Genomic DNA, 26,422 nt, shown 5'->3' on the forward strand with positions numbered 1-26,422 from the left:
TGATCATCTTTAATGTAATCAGTGATATTATTATTTCAGGTTGAAGCCCAAGTACACAAAACCTGTATTTCTGTATGGCAGAACTCTCTGTCTAACTTTTTAATACGAAGAAATAAATTGTGTAAGGTTGAGTATCTTACACCTTGTTTACGCTAAGCCGTACAGATAAAGATGACTTAAAATAACTTTGTCTTAAAATGACTCCACGCGTTAAAAATCACTTATACCACTTCAGCGCTGTTCTTTCAGCAGTAAAAATATTAAGTACAAATATTCAGTTTAGCTTTTTCTAATTAATATCTATTGGTGCAGGTGTTAGTTTACATTGAGCAAATAGCGCATTAGTAGCTTATTTTAAAGTAGATAATTAAATCCAGGATATAACTGTTCATAACGTTGTGTTTTCTCAACATTTTAATTTAACTTATGGTGCAGGTTAAACTTTAGGCAGATATCTAAATACTGCAAAAATTCTGCCCTGGTAGTTTTGTGTAATCCTGTGACATAATCTGGCAGGATTTACATTATTCTGAGTCTGGTTTTGAGTTCTCCAATGTATAAAACCTAAAGATAATAGATAAATACATATTTTAGACAAGATTGAATTTTTCTGACAAACAAAATTGGTTTAAAGAAATAAACAGATTATATAATCTGTTTATTTCTTTAAACCAATATTGTTAAAATATTGAATAATAGAATAATAAAATATTTTCTAAAATATGTATTTATCTATTTGGTCATTACATTTAATACTTTTTATTAAATAAAAAAATAATTGATTCAATTAGATATCTAATACTTAGTTAAATATTGAATTACCAGTTGTTTATTTGTTGTTGTAGTTATTGCTATGATCTTTTTTCCTATTTATTTACATCATTTATCTGTCTGAAGCCTATCTATCTATCTATCTATCTATCTATCTATCTTTTTATCTTTCTTTCTTTCTTTCAGCTTTACAAATCCCCCCACCTCATTAACATCCATGACTCACTCAGGTTTGTTTCTAAGGAACGGGACGCGCTCCAAACAACAGCAGTACATCCGTATTCTGCAACACACGTATCTAAACAGTGCACACGGCACGCTTACGGAGTGATTAACTTTCCAGTGCTGCGCGTGTGATGTGGTTTGGAGCGCACCCTGGGAATACGGAGCAGTGGGAGGGAAAAAGAGGGCGGGGCTTAAATTCCAACGGGATGAGCGCGTCAGTGTGGGCGTGGTTTCGCCACTGCGCTGGGAGACGGAGTGAGACGTGAAACTGACGCGCTTATTTTTCCATTTCTTCAGCTCGGGAAAATGTCCTGAACGGTCGGAAACAGTCGGAAAGTGGAGACGAAGCGTAATAGCTCAAGTTAAGGGAGACATATTTCCCGAGGGGGGAACGAAGTAGGACGAGTGTGTTGGTGAACTTTTGGTTGTTATCTGGTGAACGCGCGAGGCCTGAGAGAGTCGACTCATTGATTCACCGACTCACTGATTCACTCAGTGCAACAGGTCTCCTCTCAGCCATGGAGTAGAAACCCGACACCGGGGCTGATTTATCGCGTTTTTTATTTAGTTTTAATCTGATATTCATCTTTGTTGTTGTTGTTTATCCCGATAAGACTTATAAAACTGCTTATTCCCAGGAAAGTGAGTTTTCGGTATATATATCCACTAAGATAACCGAGCTCTCGAAAAAAAAAAAGGAGAAATATTCAAGATTAAACTCGGGATTAAATGCGATACGAAGCCAAAATGATGCCGGTAAGTACATTTATACGTTCAATAAATAGTGAACCATTTTATATTTGGATGGAGGGTAATAATTAAAGGTTGTTGTGAGGGGAAAAATAAAATAGTCGTAATACTCGTGAAAAAATATTTCCCACAGTACTTTTTTTTTAAATACTTATTTTTCCTAAACAAGTTGTCTCATTATTTCTCCACCAGTCTTTAAATACGCACTGTACATTTATTTAAAGCAATACGTTGGGGAAAGAGTAACGGCTTCAACCGATAACAGTATTTTCAATTTTTTTTTAAACGTTTTTTAAATGTTAAGAAAACTTGTTTGGAAAACTGACTTCCGGTCTGGAAACGCATTTGGTGTATTTGGACGTTCCGCCTGTTAGACATTAATCCAGTATGAATATGGCCTAATTATATAAATCATGCTGAGATTAAGAATGTCAAGAGGTCAGGCCTTTAGAATAATTCAAACATCCAAAGTTCACCTTGAATCTTACCCTTAAATCAGACAGGACACACTTGTTTCAGTGAAACTGGCTGCAAACAGCTGTGCCATGACTCACTCTGGGCAGGTCTGTCTCCTACTCTCTCTCTCTCTCACTCACACACACACACACACACACACAGAACTAATAATGTAATGGAAATGTGTTTGACTTCGTAATCAGGTCATGTGTAAATAAAACACTGCCGAAATTACGCAAATGAAAGGCTTGTTCTTGTAACTGCTGCTTCTGGAATTTAGTAATTATGGCTTAGACACCAAAGGAAAAGTTTTTATTTTCATTATTCCGGTTTGCATTTTATCTCGAATAAATGGGCAGCATGGTGGCGTAGGGGTTGGCACTGTGGTCAACCCCTCATATCTCTGTGGTCGAGTGTGGAGTTTGCATGTTTTTTTCCGGAGTTTTGTCCCCCAGTCCGAAGACCCGATTAGGCATTCCCAAATTGCCTGTAGTGTGGGTGTGTCCAGGGTGTATCCCGCCTCGTGTCTGAAGTCTCCGTCACCCTCCTCTCCATTACTCTGTACAGGATAAGCAGTATACAAGATGATTTAGTGACTCACAGTAAATGTATTTTACGCTTACAGCACTTGGCTGACACACTTATTCAGAGCAAATTATGTTTGTTTGTTTTCTTATTATACATCTGAGCAGTGGGCCCGGGTTAAGTTTCCCTGGATGAAAGACCAACATCACTACTACTATCTGAGCAGTTAAGGGTCAAGGGCATTGCTTAAGGTTGCTTCCCACCAGTCGGAGCTTGGTGGTGTTAGGGTTTAAACCTGCAGCTTCCCAACAGTCAGTCATCCAACACCTTAACCGCTGAGCGACCCTTCACTAATATTTGGCTTAACGGCTGAACGTTTAATGACGATTATGCTTATGTAGTTATAACTATTTCTATAACATGGCCAATCCTACCACCTCAAAGAAAAAACAGTTTAAAATCTTCATGGAAACTGTACTCAGTCACTTGGCTAAGCACGATTATAGCATCTAAAGAGGAAACATAGCTGCCTGAGTTGAAAAAGAAACACAGACCAAACGACATCAGGTTCTGCAAAGACGAGACTGGAAGTGGTACCAAATTTTTCTTAATCAAGATCAAATATGATAAATTGGTTGCGGTTTCATTCAAGTCATGCCTTTTATATGTCTGTCTAGCATTTCTTTTATCGCAAAAATCATATTATTAAAGTTATTCGATGTGTGGATATATGCGAAAGTCTTTTGGCTACATTTACATTACAAGCTATGTTGGATTAGACGTCACTTTTATCTGACTTTAACCTGGACACCCCTATCCAAACGTATTTCTTCACCCCATCTGGACACGTCAGGAGTTTGTGCGACTCCTCAAACAGGGGATGTGATTTTAGAAAAGACAAATGGTCAGGGTTTTGCTCTGGAAGATGGCGAGCAGTTAGCTGGTTGTATTTGTCACGGGTTAGAACAAGGACGAAAGCCAGATGCCTCGCTTTAGCTGTTTTATCAGCTGTTGCTAGAATTGCTATGAAGTCCTGGCAATGCCATTTGTGACTGATGTCAGTGAGCACGCTATGCATGCGCAGAGGCAGACAAAAAAGCCACATAAATTTAGATAAATAAATCCATGTTTAATGATATGAGGGGAACAGTTAAGATTTTACTGATCGCTCCTAGTAAGAAAAAGTAAGAGCGTCCTTTCTCGAAATCCGAGACTAATGAGAAGTTAGAGGAGATAACGCGTCTCACTGTCCCAGAATGCAGTACAGACTCGACATGGTCACGTTCACGCCACACCACTAACCAGGCTGTCTAAATAATAAAGAAAACATTCAAATTTCACTGTGTGAAGGGTTTTCCCAGGCCACCACACGCAACTTAAAGCCTGAACTGGAAACATGTTTATGTAAGTTTGTTTGCTAGTAACCAAAACCGTGTTGCAACCATTTTAACTCGTAAAAAAGGAAATCTGTGCTCAAAGCCCTCGCTGCTCTTGCTTGTGTGTTAGATCATCTGTATCATGATCGGTCTTGTGTTCAGTACAATAATGAGTGAATTACTCGTTTAGTTCCAGCGCAATTTACCAAATATCCATTACAGGTTAACGTAACACTCGACCACAAAGTCTGGTTAATTTTTGTTCAGTGAGAACACAATTGTTTCGCGCTCCGGGCACGGATTGAATCAGATATGGAAGCGATCATACCCGAGAATGGAAGTAGATCGCTGTTTAGTAGATCATCCTCTGACCTACACATCCGTAGGTTAAAAGCACGTAAGAGCATTTCTCTTGGCATGTTTCCCAAAATATCAGGCATCGACAGGGAACGAAAGTTAACTTCCTTGTTCTCCTTTTCTCACAAATAAAGTAGATGCATACAGCCACCTGCTATGTCGGAAATACACAAACGTACCCAAGTAATGTGTGAAAAACACCTTAAAAGCGCACACCCACTTCACCGTTTGGGACCCACCATGTTTGCAAGGATTTAGAATACGATCAACCCCGCAAAATCGCGGTTCAGAGCGTTCACAGATTTTTTTTTCTTTTCTTAAGAACCGAACTAATAATTGTTCGCAGAAACTGCAGATATCCTTTGCATTTTTTATGGCTTTTTTTCCATGGCAATATATACTTTTGTCATGCGTTTTAACATTAAATTGTTTATAATGTACTATGTTTGGTACATAAATATTAACATTAATTAAATACTATATATTTTTTTTAGTACTGAAGAGAGAACACAAAGCAACCGTAGTGGAAAACTCGGCTTGGCATGGTAAATTATGACTGTTTTTAATTAATAATTTTTTTTTACACAACGTCCCAAATTCCCAACTGTAGACCGCCTATAAAACGACCAACAAGATGCTCGTTCAATCACAAACAAGCGAACACAGTTTTTTTTGGCTGTGTTGAACAATTATTCTTTATCATGTTCTAATATCTCCCAAGTGTTTCTGTACAGTATAGGATTTAAAAGAGGAAAAAAAAACACGACTATTGGACCTTTTCAGGTTTTTGTTGCACCCACGAGAACTCTAATAACGTCCAATCAATCCCATCGAGTTGCTTGTGAGCTCAATGCTCAATTGTGAGCTACATCGCCCGCTGTGTAATCAGTGTTTTGTTCTGCTTTGTTAACCCGAGTGAGCGGAGAAGCAGTGATCGCTTGTTGTGTGCCGGAGATAAATCCGGGACAGTCAATATTTTGAGAGGATGTGGTGATGAGCTTGAACCTGTGCCAGGTTTTTTTTTTGTCTTTTTTGTCCTTTGTCCTGAGGGATGCATTACTTCCTCTAGCAGAGTGACACAGAGCACAGTTCCTCTTTACATGTGGTTTAATATCTTCTGATGGATTTGTATTAGTTCTTATGATGTTATGAAGTTTAATTGTGAAACTAAAGGATATCGTAGTCTATTTTATTTTTACTGGGGAAAAAACACATACATGAATATATAGGAAACTGTGTCTGTCTCTGCTCTGATAAGTTACGGTGTATTTAAATATTAGCACACTAATAAACGGTTTTCTCGTCGCCTTGTACGTCGCTCCAGATGTGTCAGGTCTGAGTGTGTCAGTGCAACCAGATGGCTCTTTGTTCACCTTCACTCGTAACCCATCACAAAAGAGCACGTCTGAACTCACACGATTGTGCGCCACGTTTCAGCGTGACACAAAGGCGGCTCGACAAACCGTTCCTGTCACCGAAACACGGCAGAGCCAAGAGGCCTCCTGCTGCACCCTGATAAGCGGCACTCCCGTTTCACGAGATGTCGTCTCATGACGTGCGTCGTCTTTTGTAATCATTTGCCTATTGAAATAGTGTGGTGGCGTCACATGATTTACACTGAAGCTCAGAGGAAAAAAAATATTATTTTTTTATGTTTATTCCCTGACTGACATATTTATCGAAATAGCATCTTGTACAGCTAGAGGCGACGAATGTCTGGACGTTTTCTCTCATGGCTAGGATTTGAGCGTTAACACTCGGATAAAATAAGCTTCATCGTTGTTGCAGTTATTTTGTTTTAAATTGTTAGTCATTAGTGTTTGGCCTGAGGACTGTCTTGTTTTTTCAGATTATTTGGAAGTTTATGACCCGAATCGTCCAATTTATCAGCACTTTTAGCTCGAGCCCGAACAGCTCCTCCAAGCCTTGTTTCACGCCGCGCGCTTAAATAAAGTTTGCAGAGTCCCATCGATTCAACACGTCAGCTAATTATTCTATCGCCGCACCCTCTGCGTCCGTTCTGTCTATGTTAAGATTTTTTTTTTTCTTTTTTTTTTTTTTCTTTTTCCCCTCTTGGCTACACGTGTATGTGACTCGCCGTGTCAGCTTTCTGAGCTGATGCGATCAAAACCTAATGAATTTAGATCCAGAGAGCTGTAAAGAGAGATTGAGTGTGGCAGCAAAATCAGATCTACGATAATGAAACGCTTGTTAAAGATGCTGACTGGTGACCGTACGCATTGTTTTAGGGTTTTTTTAAATCGTAGAGTCTTTTATGAAAAGTGGTGGTTTAATTGTTTTCAGCAGAAGAGGTCCTTTCCCGGAAAAAAAAGAGCTTTCATTTAGGCCAGGGTGCTGTTCCCAGAGTCTGTGTCCACTGTGTGTGTGTGTGTGTGTGTGTGTGTGTTTAACACAAGGCTCTCAGTATCTCTTGTTGTCTGTTTAATCTCTGGGAGTGACTTAAACATCCTGTCCTTCAGCAATCGACCCACTTGTGTTTATGCATCTCTGAATCCACGCCTGACAGACCACACAAGGCCCACATCAACTCATCACTGATACAGCAGTACACTATAACGCTAGGCTCAAAAGTATTAGGACCCTTGACCAACCTTCCACTCTAAACCTTTGCTGTACAGTAAAATACATTAGTAAGGAAGAAAAAGGAGTGAAACCCTTGCTCCAGCAAGGCTTTTTTTCCTCTGGGCGTAGTGTCATATAACAGCCGTGGCTGGTGCTGCAACGTTCTCGTGCTGGGAATCTTCCACCTACTCCTCGCTCTCACCTGGATGGTGGACGCACAGCCAGACGGCGCCTTTTAACCTCCTGCAGTGCCTCAAAGACGAGCCAATTACCCGAGAATGAAAAACGGATCGGTGGTTCTTGGCTCGCGGCCTATACGCAGACAGTAATCGAATTACAGCCATACTCACACAGACGCACGGGGTCGAGGAATCCTTGCTCCGTCACGTGATACGATTTCAGCATGATGAATTTCCTGCCTCGCACCCAGAGATCTCCAGATCCGTCACACCCCTGATCAGGAAAAAAATTCTTAAATCAACGAAATACTAAACAAAAAAACAATACTAACACCCATTCAACAGCGCAGCAGGTAAAACCTCCTTATCAGTCTTTCACCTACAGCCGTTTTGTCTCTGCCCTCACTCGCACGCCGCACAGGTGATATTTCACTTCGCTGGCACTGATGAAAGGTCACATCCATCCCCACGCCAACTTTTTTTTCTTTTTTTCTTTCCCCTCCAGCGCGGAGTCAGTGGATCATTAAGTTAGTGCTGAGTGATTATAGCAGCACAGCTTCCATTTACTGTAATTACACAGCTCTCTCGCTTTCCATCTCCTCTCGTCAAGGCTCAAGCCCTGATTAGTTCTTGCCTATTGGTTCATGGGTATATGTGTATGTATATATACTGTATACTTACGTTTGTAAGTGTTTTGCAAGATTTAACAAATTTTATTTCGAAGAGCGAAAATGAGCGAAGTTCTGCAAAACAAGTAGTACGTCACAAACTGTGGTTCTCTCTCTCTCTCTCTCTCTCATGTCTCTGTTTAACAAGAACGCAACATCACATTTCTGCGAAATCCTTAAAAGGAGGCAAAAGCAAGTGTCATTAGAGGGGTTACATGTCGCACAAGAGCGTGCGTGTACGTGTGATAACATTCCATAAGCAAGCACTCGATCGCTTTTCTCAATCTCTCTCTGCAGATGTTCTTGACCGTGTACCTCAGCAACAACGACCAACACTTCACAGAGGTGCCCATAACTCCGGAGACGGTGTGCCGCGATGTGGTGGAGCTCTGCAAGGAGCCAGGAGAGGTGGACTGCCACTTAGCTGAGATGTGGAGAGGATCAGGTAAGAGAAGCCTCATCCTCACACAGACGCAGTCTCACACACGACGAGGCCGGAGAAGAGCGTTTCATCATCAACCTTATTTATTTATTTTTTTAAATAAATTTTATGTTAACAGAATCACTGAGTAGCATTTTTACGTAATCTAAACAAGGGCCGTGTCCCTGTTCTCGAAGTTTGTTCTTCAAGGTGTGTGACGTTTGTTTGAATAACAAACTACATGCGGCGAGAATTCCCGTGAGCTCTTACGTAAAGCAGGTGTTAAAAAAAAATTCAGTTCAGAGATTGACACAGCGATCGCTGGGAACAGCGTGTTCAGCACTTAAGGGCTTTTTTTTTTTTTTTTTTGCTGTGGTCTGTTGCCACGGTTACGTGCCTTCGAGCACTCTCGGCGCCTTTGATCGTTCCAGTTCGAGTACTGCTCGAGGCCTTGAGTGTTTAACAGCGCGGGTGATGTCACCGACAGGCCGGATGACTATATACGTACGATCATCTATACATAGAGACCTAAGTGAGGTTTACGTTTTGAACAATAACATCCTTCATGCCGGCATCGAACACGGCTTGAGTTCATGACTCACCGGTATGTGGAATGGCAGTCAGTCGGGCTCAAGCAGTTCTACAACATTTATGTGGATACTCGTCAGGTGTGTTTGGGTTAGACAGGAAGTAGTTTCCCGCTAGCGAGTGTACAGTTATAGTAGAATGTAATGTAATTCTTAACAGAAACACACACACTGTACGCACATGCCTTTTCTGTCTTTTAGTAAAGTACCTGATAAGATCAGTGTGTTTACACAGTGTGTGACCTTTACTTATGATGTTTTAATTTACACAGTGATGAGAAAAAAAGGTGCCTCAAAGTGCAGCCAAGTTATTTAATCTGAAACATGAGCTGACTCAAACAGGAAATGCAAACACTCATGGTTGAGATTATTCCATACTGATCCCAGACCAGATCCCAGACTTTTAAAATATGACGAATTTTATGTCAAACCTCCAAAATGGTTATGTTAAAAAAAAAAAACTATGTTTAGACCTCAAACTATGTTTAATAAAGTTATTAGCCACTTTTTGGCAAGTTTAAGGCATCACCACAGCTGAACCATTTGAGATATCAAAAATACCTTTGCAATATTGAATCCTCAATGTCTACAGATCATATTGGTTTGGTTTAGCACTGATCGTATAAATCCCCTAGGAGGAGTACATCATTCCAAATTCCAAGTGGGTTCGTTTTGCAAACAGCCCAAAAAAACTCCCTTCCTGTTGAGTAGAGCCCATGAGATGCAACAGTGAAAGTTGTTCAGCTCAATAAAGTGTGAATGGGGTTTCACATGCATACGTGCATGTGTGAAGGCCCAGGGCCCAGGCACTCAGGCATCCTAATGGTAGCAGATTTGAACCTGTGGGATGTTTTTTATATTAAGACCCCCAAAAAGCACCAGATGCTTAAAGAAACAAAAAGAAAAAATCTTTTAAGAGCAAGAAGGCCCTTTACACACTCTGACGTTAAAGAGCTGATGTAATAGTGCTTGGGCGCTAAAAAGAAAGTTCAGGTCATAAGCACATGATGCTGTAAACAGTATGAAACCAGGGCTGCACAATTAATCTGGACAGGGGAAAAAAATGTATCACAATCTGGCTGTTACACAGAGACTCATTTAGAACAGAGTGAATGTTGCAGGGAAGTATACTAGAATTATAGTAGAAGTATGTTAAGATTAAGCACTAAAACCTTTTGACAACGATAGATAAATTCTACACTGTAAACTTTGTATTTAATTTCAAACGTTCTAACAAACTTCATGACATTTGGCTTATGTTGATGAAAATAATGATGCAGACTTATGCATGATGAAGTGCCGTAGTTGGCTGAGTATCCGAAAACGTTTTTTTTTTTTTAACCCCCCAGGAAATTGAGATCACGATTCTCACATACCATTGTTTTGTTTTGTTTTTTCAACCATGAAAATAAATAAATGGCTATTTTATTGATTATTGTTAAAAGTTTAAGGGTTCTAAAATGATCATTTTTATTTCATAAATTTTTTTCCCCTCGAAAGTCCTGTGCTGACAGCATGTGTTTTTTACTTGAGTGCAGTAAATGTTTTGTTTGGGAGAAAAGAAAAGAAGAAAAATGGTGTGAGGGAATCGTTTATCTCAATTTCCATGGGGGAAGAATGTGATTCTCTTCCCCCCCCTCCCCCCCTTTTTTTTCCAACCACAATGTTGCAGCATTTGTGTCTCATCAGCAGTTCAGTACAGACCTTGTGCCTGCAGCGTGTGTCAGCACTCAGTCACTGCTGTCCTTGCCTGCGAGGTTATTGGCATGAGCTGACCTGACTCTCTATCTCTCTCTCTCTCTCTCTCTCTCTCTCTCTCTCTCTCTCTCTCTCTGTCTGTGTGTGCACGCGCGCATGCAGAGCGAGCTGTAGGCGAGGGCGAGAGGATGCTGGAGCTACTGCAGCGCTGGGGCTCACGCAGATCAGAGGTTCGCTTCTTCCTGCGCCACGATAGAACTCCCGGCCGAGAGCCAGGTAAGTTTATCACGAAAGAAAAGTAGTAATTGAGCGAGGTGGATGAGTGTAGTTTGATTATTCAAGCATTCAGTGCAACTAAGGAAGGTTAGCACGATGAGATCAGCATGGCCAAGAACCAGTGTAGTTTGATTAGTTTACTATAGTGTCATGGGGTATTACAGTGTGATTTAGGGTAAATTTAGCGGGATTAGATCATTATGGGGCGAGTTTAGCGGGATTAGATTATTATGGGGCGAGTTTAGCGGGATTAGATTATTATGGGGCGAGTTTAGCGGGATTAGATTATTATGGGGCGAGTTTAGCGGGATTAGATTATTATGGGGCGAGTTTAGCGGGATTAGATTATTATGGGGCGAGTTTAGCGGGATTAGATTATTATGGGGCGGGATTAGATTATTATGGGGCGAGTTTAGCGGGATTAGATTATTATGGGGCGAGTTTAGCGGGATTAGATTGTTATGGGGCGAGTTTAGCGGGATTAGATTGTTATGGGGTGAGTTTAACGGGATTTGATTGTTATGGGGTGAGTTTATTGGGATTAGATTATTATGGGGTGAGTTTAGCGGGATGAGATTATTATGGGGTGAGTTTAGCGGGATGAGATTATCATGGGATGGCTCCGTTAGGATTAGATTATTATGGGGTCAGTTTAGCGGGATTAGATTATTATGTGGTGAGTTTTAGTAGGATTATTATTATTATTATTATGGGGAGTCTAGCATGATGGGTGTATTACTGTATGATTTGGGATGAGTAATATATTTAGGGTATTACAATGGGACAAGGGATCAGTCTAGATTATTAGTTTGTTATGGGATGAGTTTAGTGTAATTAGTTTATTACAGTGTGATATGGGGTGAATTTTATCTAAACTTGCCCAATAATAATCTAACCCCGCTAAACTAATATGGCGTGAGTTAATTGTAGTTAGAATTTTATAGGGTAAATTTAGTGTGATTAATGTATTACTGTGCGATATGGGGTGAATTTATCGTGATAGGTTTAGTACTGTGTGATATGGAGTGAGTTTAGTGTGATTAGTTTATTACAGTGTGATAAGTGCTGAGATTAGCTTTTATCAGTGTGTAATATCAGATGGCTGCAGCATTATAAGGTTACTGTGATCCAAGCCAGGTTGGTTTATCACAGCTCTGTGATCTTAGCTGAAGCGGGTAAGCATGAGTGACTTGAAAGAAAGCGCCTAATAACTTTCCTCATCAAGGAAACAGACGAGTACACAGATGCCCTGAGAAGTTACATTACTGCTTTTCAGTTTTTAATGAGAATGTTTGATGAGAATGTGAAATAAAGTAGACCTGTGGGTTTTATTTGTTTTGTTTTTTTAAAGATGTTTTTTCGAAAACCAGGTGTTTAAGATCAGATTATTTAAATTCTTGAGGAAATGATTTGATTTTTTTTTGGATGAATCACATAAGCCTTTTTTTTCTCTTTCTTCAGTTATTTAACACTGATTTGGCTTGAGGTGTGTTGCATAATCTTTTCTCAGTCTTGCTGTAACTCATTTTAAGCCATCAAGCCAAACGCAGCCTGTAAGCGTTATGTAAATGCCAGTCCCTGAACGCGGGACAGAGGATGATTGAACTTCTCGTCCCTTTGACATTATGTCCCTTTATGAGCAGTGACTGTGACTTCTTGTTCAGGGAACCATGCTTAATGTGTGGCTCATCGCCAGTCACAGGACTACACAGCGTCCTTTGTTTTAGCGATGCTAATTTTAAGCTGACTGTTTTACTAACCTGCATGTGACCCCCTGCTTCAATCCGTCTATTGACACTGGTTCTTTCCCCCCCCCTTTTCTATTCATTTCTACACAGCCCGTTGATCACGCTAGCGCGTTTTTTGTCCTCATTTTTAAACAGACAAAAGCGTGTTGTGTCATATGTCATGATAATTAACGTATTACCTGAACGTTTTACAGGAAATGCCAGGAGCATGGAACCGAGAAGGAACGGTGTTAAAGGACCCCCAGATAGACGGATGGAAAATGGGGTGAGGAGATGACTGAAAAGGCTTTTTACTTCTTGTAAAATAATGAGAGAACTTATCTAAGCATGCAAGTTTTTGTTGATAACAGTGTTTGTTTGCGTGTGCAGTGTTAAGGAAAGAAAAACGAGTTTTACCGCTTCTGTGAATTCTTTTTCTGAAACTCGAGCTTTGTGAGATGCGTGTCCTGAGCAAGACGTTGAGTTTTGGTTTCTTGCAGGTGGCCGCTCCACGCATGGACATGACTCTGGCTGAGCTGCAGGAGATGGCGACCCGACAGCAGCAACAAATCGATGCACAGCAGCAACTCCTTGCCTCTAAGGTAGATGACGGAAAAGAATTCTGTTTTGGTAGTAAAAGACAAATTTAGTTGCAATGAGCGGGCCCAAGCACCCTGCGCCATCGCCACCCAGGCATACACATGCATTCATATCATTATGACATTTTAGAAAAGGGGGAATTTTATGTTTAAGGTTGTTTAAAAAAAAATCTATGTTAAGTTCTCAAACTATAATGTCACTCAGGAAGTTATTAGCCACTTTTTTCCATTAAATTCAGGCATCGCTTTGCTTACCAGATGCTGAAAAAAAAGCATCACACTGTGACGTCACTCAAAGTCATTAACCTTTCGGCACTTTTCGGTATAAGTTTAAAGCGCCGTCACGGCTGACCTGCTATGAGCTATTAAAAATCTCTCTGCAATTTTGCATCCTTGACGTATTGAGATCACATAGGACCGGTTTGTTAGGCGATTTTATAAATTCCCTAGGAGGAGTACATCAAAATCCATTGGGTGTGTTAATAAATAAATAACTGACTTTTTGTTAAGTAGTTAAAAAATAAATTCTTAATAGAATAAAGAGGGCTCTCACACACTATGATGACTTTGGCTGGTGACAAAGTGCTTCCAAAGTGTCTAGTTGATATGACTCAGAATGCATGCTCATTGTAATATTCCAGCATGTGCCTCTATGAGTTTAGCGGGATTAGGTTACCATGGGGTGAGTTTAGCGGGATTAGATTATCATGGGGTGGCATTAGCGGGATTAGATTATCATGGGATGGCATTAGCGGGATTAGATTATCATGGGGTGAGTTTAGCGGGATTAGATTATCATGGGGTGGCTTTAGCGGGATTAGATTATCATGAGGTGAGTTTAGCGGGATTAGATTATCATGAGGTGAGTTTAGCGGGATTAGATTATCATGCGGAGAGTTTAGCGGGATTAGATTATCATGGGGTGAGTTTAGCGGGATTAGATTATCATGGAGTGAGTTTAGCGGGATTAGATTATTATGGGGTGAGTCTAGCATGATGGAGGTATTACTGTGTGATTTGGGATCAGTAATGTATTTAGGGTATTACAGTGCGACATATAACGCTTGATCGTTGACCCCTGTTCTTATCTCTGGCGTATAGGAGCAGCGCCTGCGCTACCTGCAGCAGCAAGATCAGATGAAGCAGCAGCAGGCGTCCGAACAGGAGAAGCTACAGCGTCTTAGGGAGAACGTGGAGAAGCAGGAGGCTCGACTCAAGAAAGTGCGGGCCCTCAAGGGCCAGGTGGAGCAGAAGCGCATCAGCAACGGAAAACTGGGTGAGCGTTTATCACTCAGCTGTTATGGACCGTTTATTCTTAATTTGCACAATACTGTTGATCCTCATTCTTTACAGATATTTATACTTTCATCTATCTATCTTTAGTTTAGTCCCATAGATTTCTGAAGTGTGTTTTCTGGTTTTCAGTGGAGGAGATCGAGCAAATGAACAATCTGTTCCAGCAAAAGCAGCGTGAGCTGGTGGTGGCGGTGTCTAAAGTCGAGGAGCTCAGCAGGCAGATGGAGATGCTGAAGAGCGGCAAGATGGACGCCCTAAATGATAATCAGAGCGCCGTGGCCGAGCTCGATCGCCTCTACAGGGAGCTTCAGGTTAGGATCCAAGACCTCAGTCACACTTTATATAATAAGTAGTGTTAGTGGCTTTGCACGGGTACTTCCAGCTGTTGCAAGATGCTAAAATGATGATGATTGATTTGAGGAAAAGCTAATAGTATAGAACCGCAAGACATCAAAAAGCGGTTAAAATAAGGCTCCTGAAATAGTGTTGTTTGATTTTTATAAAAAAAAAAAAAAAAAAAGTTTTTATTTATTAAATGATGAAATGCGGCAGTGCAAACAGGATCACCATTCAGCTGTCTGTCATCAGGTTACACGTCTGGGCTTGTGTTTGTTAAACATCCTAATAATGCTGATCTGTGCGCTGATCCTCACGTGTACGTAGATTACAGATTAACTTTTAACCGGCTACAAATGTGCTGTAAAATCTGTCTAAAATGGGTAAGCAATTTTATCCTCAGCAAGGCTTTCAGTGAGCCCTCACACAGTGTAGATGGAGGAGGAGATGACATTGACCAGGGTAGAAGTGTTCCCTCTGACAGTGGAGATCAGTCATAATAAGGACAAGTAGTGCCAAGCATTATCCCAAAAACAACAATCAAATGCTTTACACTTTCACAGATATAAAAACAATTTTAAATGTATCCATCGAAAATGTCTAAATGGCAAACTACATGAAAATAAACTCTGATGTTGGAAAAAAACAGTATATTTCTTTTCAATAATCACTGGGATCAAGTCGCTTATACAAGACGCAAAATAAATTTTTACTATCAAGAGAAAATTCCCCAGTGATTATCAAACGTATATAGTTTGACTGTAATTCTTTTACTCCTATGAGAAACTTGTTTCATTCTGTTTTCAAGTTTTTTAACAAGTATATCCAATTTTAGTTTTTAAAATTCAAAACATTTATATTTAACATCTTATCTAATTTGAATTAGAATTAAATAACAAAAACTCACTCCTGCGATGACTATAGCCAAAGAAGAAAAGAAAAGACAAGCGCTGCCAACAGCGTTCCAGCAAAATGCCCTTGATGGAACCATAAAGCAAACCCAATTCTGTTACAAATCTGTTAGTTAAAAGGTTTTTTTTCTCCTGTTTATTTCTTTAGTTTAAACATTTTTTCCCTTCTTCTCTTCCTCCTCCTCCTTCTCCAAATTAGCTAAGGAACACCATGAACCAGGAGCAGAACTCCAAGCTGCAACAGCAGAGGGAGAACCTGAACAAGAAGAATCAGGAGGTGGCCGCCATGGACAAGCGAGTCAGCGAGCTCCGTGATCGCCTGTGGAAGAAGAAAGCAGCGCTGCAGCAGAAAGAGAATCTTCCTGTGAGTGCAAACATGATCACACTCCCCCCACGACAGGTCACTCGGGATAGATGTTATGTACACGCACACGCATACAAAAAAAAAGGGTGTAAAATCAAGGTCGGAATTATTATATCAGCAAGGCTGACGAAACTCTGACTCGTACCACCAGGACGAGGAAGACTTCACAGTGTATCCAGAACACATTACGCAAGCAAGATAGGAAGCTGTGTTGTCATCCCAGATGAGTTACCTCCCTTATGTCCTTTTATTATTTTTGGACAAACACTTTAATTCGGATGAGTTGCTGAACAGTCTGTGTTAGTATCCGGATGCAGAACCGTAAAGAGGTGCACGTTGTGACTTTCAGAAACAAGGGGGAGTGGAAAGGACAGAACGTCCACAGTACACACACACACACACACACACACACACACACACACAAACACACGCACACACTTCCCATTTGACGCTGCAGGCCGTCCTCACACAGAGCATCTATTTCTGTGTTTTCATTCCCGTTGGCTCAAGCACAACACCAGCCCTCCTCTGTAGAGATACGACAGGACAGGACGAGAGATGTTTCAGTGACGCAATCCGATCGGCTGATAGTCTGCCTCGTGTCACGACACGTCAGGTGTCAGCCTGGGACACCGCTTAGTAAATATAGTGTGCAAATAAATGCACCGTCAGTCAGGATATTATAAACATGCACAGCTCGGGCTTTGTGTTATAATCCAGTGAGATTTTCTCTCTCACACACACTTTGTCGATTCTAGTTTGAGTTTTAAACAAGGTCAGCGCACACGCAGCTACAGCAGGGATACAGGCTGAAATACTGAGTCAACAGTAAATGTTGAACTTTTTTTTTTTTGTTAATTATTTATTTGTATTAGATAGAAGGAAAGTGTAATTGAAGTCAACAACTGGTACGTCATTTATGAAGCACACTTATGTGGGGGGATATTTTATTATGGGTTAATTTTTCCCCTCTTAATACTACTAGTGGAGGTGTTGATGTTATTTTAAAAAATAATAAATAAATGTGGAGTCCTCAAGTCATTATCTGTGCATTTTACAAAGCGCCCCCTGGTGGATGCAAGCAACAAAGACTTTTTCATTGTTGTTCTTTGAATTTATTCTTGTTCTTTGCTTGATTTTTAACAAACCGTTTGGCCTTTTTTCTGTGGTGTTTTGGTGGTGTTTGTGGTGCCATGTGCATTTTTTCAACAAGGTCTTTACTACTAATACACCTTACTTTTCTTGCCTCTGATTCCTAACGATTTAAAAACGGGTTAAAAAATAGAGCTTATGTATGTGGCTTTTTTTCTTCAGTGATGAGCAATACACTCTGTTTTAGCAGAGGCTGCACAGAATATTAACGAAACTAACACAAAGGGATGACGTTCGAGTCTTTTCTTTCCTGCCAAGAAGCGTCTTGGAAATGTCTTGCCCTGAAACGCACCACGGTCCAGGATTCGGTGGGCTCCTTTTTTTTTTTTTTTTTTTTTTCTCCCCTCCCCTTCTCATTCCTGTCAGACTAAAACGATTTTCACTCTCATCCTGGCGCTTGGACGAACGGGGGTCTCCTTCCTCTAACAGCGAGACAACAGTGTACTCCCTTTTTTAAATGTGCTGAAGTTGTTGTGTTCTTGTTTTTCTTAAGAATGGCTTCCCGCTTAAGGAAAAGGCTTCAAAAGATACCCAACCCAAGGTAAAAAAAAAAAAAAAAACAATAACAAAAAAAAAAAAAAACACACCATTTTAGACATTTGTAAATCGGGTCATCCCCATTTAGTTGCGGATTGATGTTTTAATTTGGATGGCTTGTTTTATGACACATCTTGTGATAAGTGCTATTTATTTTCAGTTGCATAAATGGTTTTGGAGAAGCTTTTTGGTTTGTTAGAGGGTGAAATGTGAATCTTGGCAGGTGTTTTAGACGTCAGTTTTTAGGGCTGGTGCATTGTTTTTCGTTTTTTTTTTTTTTTTTTTTTTTTTGCCCCTTTAAACCTCATAGATTTTGGTTGAATATTAAGTTATGAAGGCAAACAAACAAACAAATGCAATGGTTTAGAATTTTGGGTAAACAAAAAAAGGGGGGACAAAATAAATGATGAGCAAATCAAATAGACAATAAAAAGGATCATACACAGTTAGTGATTACACAGATGGTCTCAGTTGACATAAAACTAATCACTTTGTCAAAACTGACAATTCTTTATCAAAATCTATAGCAACAGTCCAAGCATTAATTATTCGAGGTTCCAAGATTAAATCTTTTAAAATATTTTTTATAAAATCCTGTATTATAAAACGTCTTGCTTTAATTTACATAGATTTCCTTTCTTTGTTTTTTTTTCACTTATTTTAGTAATCCTGTCATTGTCTATTTTTTTTATGTTTCTGTTATCATTGTGTCTTGTAATTTTACCCAATTTTGTACATCTGTGAATATGTTTTGTCATGAATGCTAGATTTGTAGTGCTGTGCAAGGGTAAACCGAGGGTATAATGGGGTAAAAATCTGTTGTTGTGTTTTTTTTTTTGTTTTTTTTTTTAAAGTCAGCTTGATATTAATCGTTACTATTTTTTTCCTTTTCAGGTCCCTCCTGATGGCCAGCCCCCTCAATCAGGCGGTCAGTCTCGTGTGGCCGCGGTGGGGCCGTACATCCAGTCGTCCACCATGCCCCGCGGTCCAGCACGGCACGATCTGCTGAAGCCCACCTACCCCGACGGCACAGCCACACTCCCACCTCAGGACAAGAGCGCTGGCACGACGTCCAAACCTGGCACAGGTACGGCACACGGTGTGTTCTTCCCCTGTAATCTGTGAACATTAGGAGGCTGAAACAAACGGGTTAGTTTGCATTTGCCACAGGGGAGGAGAGTTCTAGGACGGCTTGTGTAACGCGCCTGCAGGATGCCTCCGATGTCTTTCTCAGCTCTGAAGGTAGCCACCGCTGGTCGTTTGTGTGTGTGTGTGCAGTGATGCCGTGCCGAACACATTCAGTTCAGTTCTTGTTCTAAACAGGACAAGTGACTGTGTTTTCTGTACAATATTTCCAGAGCAGCTGAACACACTCTGGAAGAACGCGCTATGATAAAGGCGCCAGCTTGACCATACACAGATCGCTCGTGTCTGATTAGAGTGAAATTGATTGACAAGAGAGAGAGGCCCCTCCCACCAGGGGAAAATAAGAAAAGAATGCACTGCACTGCTTCTGGCCATGGATGTGTTAATTGCAAACGTAATGTTAATAATGAAAGTGTTACATTTATAGATTTTTGTCAAAATAATCCACCGAATTTATTAATGCAGTCCTGTGGCACCTGATTATTGAAAATCAATTACACTACACTTTATAAAACGGAAAAAAAAAGTGTGTTGTGTCTGACGTTATACGATATTGTTATCCAGTCATTTTTTTTTTAAATTTTAACTTCAAGCTTTTCTCTTCGTGAACGTGGAGTGCGCTGGAAAGTTAAAAGCATTAATTTCCACACCAGTGTGATTTGTTTCTTAAAGCTAGCTCGGTGTTTGTGTCTTGGTGTGACCTTCACATGCTGGATCCCATTAACTGCCATGTTCAGTATTTGTTTGCTTTCTTTCTGTTTTTTTTTTTGTTTTTTTTTGTATAGAACAAATGTTCTTGCTTAAGCCGCTGAAAGACCTGCGGGCCAAGAGAAAAGGTACACAGATGTTTTGCAGTGCTGGCTGCTTGTTGGTGTGTGTGTGTGTTTGCGTGATAGTGAAATGTTTTCATAATGAAACGGAAGTAATTGTTGTTTAGGGTTTTAAACCACATCGGGTTTTTTTGGCCGCCGTGTGAGTTTTTTTCAGACTTGAAACGCGATCCGTTTCTGTCTACCACCTTATTAGACAACGGTTTAATTATAGCTCTCTGATTAACTCTCGCCTTATCTGATGAATTGTTCTAGAAAGTGCATCCGAAAACCCGCTGGTGGTTGTACATGATCATATCAAATCATTGTGATGAAAGGAGTATTGCTCGTCAGATTAATTGAGTAACTCAATCTTCCCCAGGGCTGCCATCATCCAAGGTGCTGAAAGTGTCTGACTGGAGCTCACCCACTCCAGACTCCAACAGCAGCCATGCCTCGTCCACTTTACCACGACTGCCCAGCCAAGTGCCAGCAGAGCAAGGTGACCACACTCGCTCTTTCAATAACACCTTATAAAAAATGCGGCGACTGTAGAAAAGCAATTGATAGCTTTAAAGCTTAAATGATCATTTAAAAGTTTATTTAATAAAATGAGGACACTTGTGCCTATAAATTGGTGTAGACAGACACTAATCATTAATTTTCATTAAAATTAAACCTAAAAAAAAAATAAATGTATTATCTTTGTTTGTTTGTTGCTTGTATTAACGGACTGGGATAGACGTCGCCAAGTGGCTCCACTGATTCTTGCCTGATTCTTGATTTTTCTCCTACAGCTTCAGACGACACAGACGTGTTGAAAAGAGCACAGCAGGACCGGAAGACACGTCCCGTCTCTATGTTTGACTCCACTGAGCCGTCGACAGCCTCCTTACGCAAGAACCAGAGCAGCGATGACCTTGCAAGGGACGCCCAGGTTAGCAGAGTGGGGAAAGCTCAACACAAGCTGTAATAGAGTCTTGTATTTTTATCTCTTAAACTTTTTTCCTTTTTCCCTTGTGTGCAGAATGCTGCGAAAATCCCAGTTAAAGTGCCCCCTCCCGTGCCAAGCAAACCCAGACAGGTCAATCTGCCGTTCCCAGGTGCAGGCACTTTCCCCGGCAAGGGCAAAGTAAGCAGCCAGCAGCAGCAGCAGCGCACACCTCTTCCTGCAGCTCAGAGTAACACGCTACCCCTGCCATCCAAGCAGGAAACCCCGCCGGCTGCCACCGTTCGACCTTTCACCCCGGAGCCTAAGGATCCACCTATGCAGAAACCTCAGATGGTGGCAGCCAGCTCCATCTACTCCATGTATACGAAGCAAGCAGCAGCAGGAAAGGGCTTGCCTCAAAATGTGCCGGGCGCACTGAACCGCTCACAGAACCGCTCCAACTTTGTAAGCAGTAAGTGAGAATTTTTTTTTTTTTTTAATCAAGTGCGTTAGTGTTTAAGTGGAATTAAGGAAATGTCACTTAAAATATCTTTTTTTTTCCCCCTCTCCCTAGTGTACGGTAAGCCGGTGATTGCCGCAGGACAGCAACCCCATTCGCCGCAAATGGACAACCCCTACATGGAGCGCCCTAACGGCCCTGACTCAGACACCGACCAAGGCACGAACGGCGCCCCTGCACCCGAGAACCATGAGACGGAGCGCATCCCGCGCCCCTTAAGCCCCACCAAGCTGCTGCCCTTCATCTCCAACCCCTACCGCAACCAGAGCGACATGGACCTCGAGGCACTCCGTAAGAAGCTCTGCAACGCCCCGAGGCCTCTTAAAAAGCGCAGCTCCATCACTGAACCCGAAGGTCCTGCCGGTCCCAACATCCAGAAGCTCCTCTACCAAAAAACCACACTGGCCGCCATGGAAACCACGGTCAACCCCCCTAAACCCATGGAGGAGGAGAGCGCCCTGCCCGATCCGGTCGGTACCGAACAAATCCCAGAATCCCAGTCTCCTGAACAGCCACCTCCCGACCCTCTGCCGACTATAGACGTCCTGAAAATCGACGGCGAGGACTTCATCCCGCCCCCGCCCCCGTCTCACCCCGCTCCTCGCCCCGAAGACGCCTTCCTAATCCCTCCTCCACCGGCTCCTCTTGAGGATGAAGACCAGCACCAGTTATCACCCGACAGCTATGTGGAGGAGTTCCCTCCGTATCCTCCTCCTCCTTATCCGAGCGGTGCTGAGCAGGAAGCTCTGGGTGAAGACACGATGAACATGAAGCCACCAGAGGTCATGGGGCAAGTGCCTCTACCACCAGTGAGTACTTTTTTGTCAGGGCATTTGTTTTTGTGTTTGATTTAATTAGGAGTGGGTGATTGAGGTGACCGGTACGTCAAATCCAGGAAAATAAATAAGAAAATATATATATCTTAGACTTTTATGAAATAAATTTATTCCAAGTAATATCCTTGTAATCATATTATACAATTTACTGCATGATGTTCCTTTGTGTACATCACTCGATGTGATTTAAGCTGTTGTTAGCTTAAGCAAAAGTTCTAGTGAAATTATTAAAAATCTATCGGACTATCACAATTAAATTGATTAAAAAGTTCTAATTAATAAAATTTCGGCAGATATATGGTTATGTGTTTGACTTGTTTGTTTCATTATAAAGGAAATCATAAAGATTTATTTACATTTAAATCACATGACTTCTCTTTCGACCTCACTGGCCTAAGTAAATCTTGGTAATCCCAATATAATATGGCCTAAGTAATCCCAATATAAGGTCTGTTTTGTTAAAAAAATAAATACCGTTCTATTTATTACCTTTCAAGCAGATAAACTCCTGCCGAATTTACGCAAGTAGCCCAATTCATTCAAATAAAGGACGTTATCCGTGTGCAAACACACAGATACCATAAAAGGCTCAGTTGTGCTGTTAAAGCTCCTTAAATTCTGAAAGATTTAGATGAAGCCCTTGTAGCTGAAATAAATAAACCAACCTTTTTTTTTATGACCTTGTATTTATTCTTAATAAGCTGCAGTCCTGCAATCCTAAAAGAGCTCTTTATTCTAGGAGGAAAAAAAAGCCTTGTATAATCTTATTAAAGTGAAGCGAGTGAGTTTCCAGCTAGGTTTCAGTCTTCAAAGATTTTGTCCTCAGGATGCCGGAATAAAAAACTATGCTGAAGGTTAACCTGGCAGAGCATTAAGTGAACACTTCTGTCAGTGTGTGATCTCGTCTGATGTGATGGCTATCGGTTAAATGAAGCATCTGCTTTTCTCAGGGCAAAAGGACGAACCTGCGTAAGGTCGGATCGGAGCGCATCGACCACAGCATGAGGGTGAAATTCAACCCCTTGGCATTACTTCTGGACTCTTCTCTGGAGGGAGAGTTTGATCTGGTCCAGAGAATAATCTATGAGGTTCGTTATTGTCTTATCTGTGTACTTCAGGGTTGTTTAAATAGCTCGATGAATGTGGAGCATGGGTGGATTTAGTCTTCCTAAGTTGGCATCCCAAAATAGTATGCATAATAATAAGTCTGCAGTGTATTTCAATCTTATTATGTTGGATTTTTTTCTTTTTTTTTTCTTATTTTATTTTTACTTGCTGAATAGTTATGAGGTTACATTATTTGACAGGGTCATGAAGTTAAACAGAATTTACTTTTTAACTTTTTTTTTACTTATAGGCCATATGGCATGAAAAGTTTTGTGTTGTGTGGGTTTTGTTGTGCAGGTCGAGGACCCCAGTCAGCCTAACGATGAAGGTATCACGGCTCTACATAATGCCGTTTGTGCCGGACACACGGAGATCGTCAAGTTCCTTGTCCAGTTCGGAGTCAACGTTAACGCTGCAGACAGCGACGGCTGGTGAGTTCAGTCAGGCAGCGTTTCATTTTAATTCTACACGCGAAAGCATCACGTTTTTAACTGAATTGAATAGATGAATTTCACTTGTCAACTGGTCTAATTTGGTCGTCAAATTTTTTAAAAGAAATAACTCAATGGTCTACCTCTATATTTTACTTATAACCATCTGAATCATTAATTTTTTTTTTTTTTTTGTGCACTAGGACTCCGCTGCACTGTGCCGCGTCCTGTAACAACGTGCAGGTGTGCAAGTTTCTCGTGGAGTCTGGAGCAGCAGTGTTTGCCGCCACGTACAGTGACATGCAGACGGCTGCAGATAAGTGTGAGGAGATGGAGGAGGGCTACACCCAGTGCTCGCAGTTCCTCTATGGTGTGTATGCTCATCACAGTACACAACACTCCAGATCTGTTCCATTCTGGGAGCACGTTCATAAGTCGGATTTGTTCATAAGTCAGATAGAGTAAGCCCTGTACGCCATTGACACCAATATACAATTGCCCCCCCAGCTTACACTCAGAAAATATTGTGTATAGTTGTAAAAATTGGTATCTGGAGCAATGCAGTGTTTATTTTAAGTACAATACATGTAACCTACTTCCGTAATTCATTCGGAGATCCACGGTCTGTTTGTATTTGCGGAAATTCGTAACTCGAACTGCTTACTGTTTATATTTGCTTTAAAAAAAAAATATCACTGCAGTTTACTTCAGAAAACTTCAGGCATGTCATCAAGAGGAAGATAGATAGTCACAAACCATTAAGCTGAGCTGTTTGCAAAAAGAGTGGTACACCCAACATCAATGTCAAAAATCGCAAATCAGTGTTATCCAACCAAATACTGATTTCTTAATGTTATTTAGCCAAAGCATTAGCACAATTTGTTTACAAATTATTTTAATTTTGTTTGAGTTATGAACGCTCTGCAAATACAGCATTATCTTGGGTTATTTTTATGTGTTGTGATGTCCTTTCCTTTAAATATACACTCTAAATAACAATAGTTATATTTAGGGAGAAAAAATGAAACAAGACTGTTCATCTCACCAATACATACACCTGTAAGGAAAAAAAACCTGATTTTCTTATCTTTTTTTGGTCTCCTTTTTTTCTCTCTTTTTTTTTTTTTTTCTCCCAGCACTGTGTGTGTGTATATGTTGATACTTCTTCATTTGAGGTATTTGAGGTAAATCTGTTTTCAACCCCGTGATGTTTCTATTTTCACAGGAGTCCAGGAGAAAATGGGCATCATGAACCGGGGCGTGGTGTACGCGCTGTGGGACTACACGAGTGAAGAAGACGACGAGCTGCAGTTCAGAGAAGGAGACTGCATGACCGTGGTGAGGAGAGAGGACGAAGACGAGGTCGAGTGGTGGTGGGCGCGCATGGGGGACAAAGAAGGCTACATTCCCAGGAACCTACTTGGGGTGAGTAAATATTGTGTTGTGTATTAATGCACCATTTTCAACAGTGCTGTTTTTTTCCACCGAATTACTAAAGAGCAATAAACATGTTCAATATTGATGTTGCTCCTTTTGTGTAATCAAGTTTGTTTTTTGTTTTTTTCTCAACAGTTGTATCCAAGAATAAAACCACGACAGAGGAGTTTGGCTTAAACACCCATTAAAACAAAAAAATACGAGGAGACATAAATCTGTAGGACATCTGCGGAAAAATGTACTCGCACACACACCACGGACACTGACTCAAAATCAAATGAAGAGACCAAAACATGAAGGATTTTTTTTTTGCTTTTCTGGAAGAACAAATCAAGAAAACCGAACCTCCTGACTGCAGTCACTGCACTTTTCTATGGCTTCAATTTTTCTTCGTGCTTTTGTGAGTAGGTCTTTGTGTCTTTATGAAACACGTCTGTATCATGCCCTTTAATTTCACCACCATGTAGCAGCTCAGATATTTGCTGAAGCCTCATTTTTGTTACATTTATTTTTTTTTTTATACAGAGGGCTCAGATAATCCTGTGCATTTACCAAAACTATGAACTGTGTAAATCTGATATGAGAGCTGTGAATATAAGCTTTGTTGTTGGTGTTTTTTTTGTAGTAGTAGTAGTAGTCATTAAAGCGTGTAGTTGAACTGGAAAAAAAAAAACTTCAAATCACTTTAGACCACTTAAATTCTATTTTCTTTATAAAAGACTCAACTCAAAGTTCTTTATGTTCTTACACTGAAGTCCAATGAAGCTATAAATAGACTTGGGCTAATTAGAGCTTTGATGTGAGCGCTGTTACCATAAGTCAGTGTTTGTTTTGCCCTTACATTTAAATACAACATGAAATGACTCAAACTGTAAATGTTTCAGCAATTATGAGTGGTTACAACAAAATAACACATTTATGCACATTTATGCAAAAAGCCATTTTGTACATGTAGTATTCAGATTCTGTTCTTTGCATTAAGAAACACATTGTCATTAGATTACTAGATTGATGGAGGCTGTTTTTTCTTTCTTTTTCCTTAGTGTCTAAAAACTCTTTAGTATATCATCTTTTGCTGTTTTTTTGTACACTCCCAGCCTTCTATATTGTTAAAGCAGCTGTATTTATTGTACTTAATTTTTCATCTCCATGTCATGATCTGTAACACGACTCAATTACAGTACTTTAAACACTACACCTTTGTGTTGCTTTGATTATACAGATTATGAATTGTGTATTGTTTGTCTTTGCATATTAAAGGACAAGCATGTAACATTTGACAGGGATTAGTCAGGCAGTATCGAGTAGTTCACTTTTTAAACAGAAGGTGGTGGTGTTTCACTACTCTTCACTTAATCACAGAGCACATTACAATTACATTACAATGTATGCATCTTACAGTATATATTTT

The 26,422-nt window shown here is 40.5% G+C and overlaps 1 protein-coding gene across 2 annotated transcripts; it reads left to right on the top strand.

Moving 5' to 3' along the window:
* Positions 1–1,243: 1,243 nt before the first annotated feature.
* On the top strand, positions 1,244–26,206 carry tp53bp2a (tumor protein p53 binding protein, 2a). Of its 2 annotated transcripts, XM_053479729.1 has the most exons (19): positions 1,244–1,752; positions 8,188–8,335; positions 10,759–10,872; positions 12,815–12,885; positions 13,100–13,201; positions 14,300–14,474; positions 14,624–14,805; positions 15,941–16,105; positions 17,751–17,798; positions 18,689–18,881; positions 20,132–20,251; positions 20,547–20,686; positions 20,777–21,152; positions 21,255–22,009; positions 22,987–23,124; positions 23,441–23,574; positions 23,778–23,944; positions 24,800–24,999; positions 25,147–26,206. In XM_053479729.1, the coding sequence occupies exons 1-19, from the start codon at positions 1,726–1,728 to the stop codon at positions 25,186–25,188; spliced, it is 3,297 nt and encodes a 1,098-aa protein (XP_053335704.1). In that variant the 5' UTR covers positions 1,244–1,725; the 3' UTR covers positions 25,189–26,206. The 2 variants fall into 2 exon arrangements, with proteins under 2 accessions (XP_053335704.1, XP_053335706.1); XM_053479731.1 differs by lacking the exon at positions 17,751–17,798.
* Positions 26,207–26,422: the final 216 nt, after the last annotated feature.

This window comes from Clarias gariepinus, chromosome 20 (genome assembly GCF_024256425.1).
Source record: "Clarias gariepinus isolate MV-2021 ecotype Netherlands chromosome 20, CGAR_prim_01v2, whole genome shotgun sequence".
NCBI lineage: Eukaryota > Metazoa > Chordata > Actinopteri > Siluriformes > Clariidae > Clarias > Clarias gariepinus.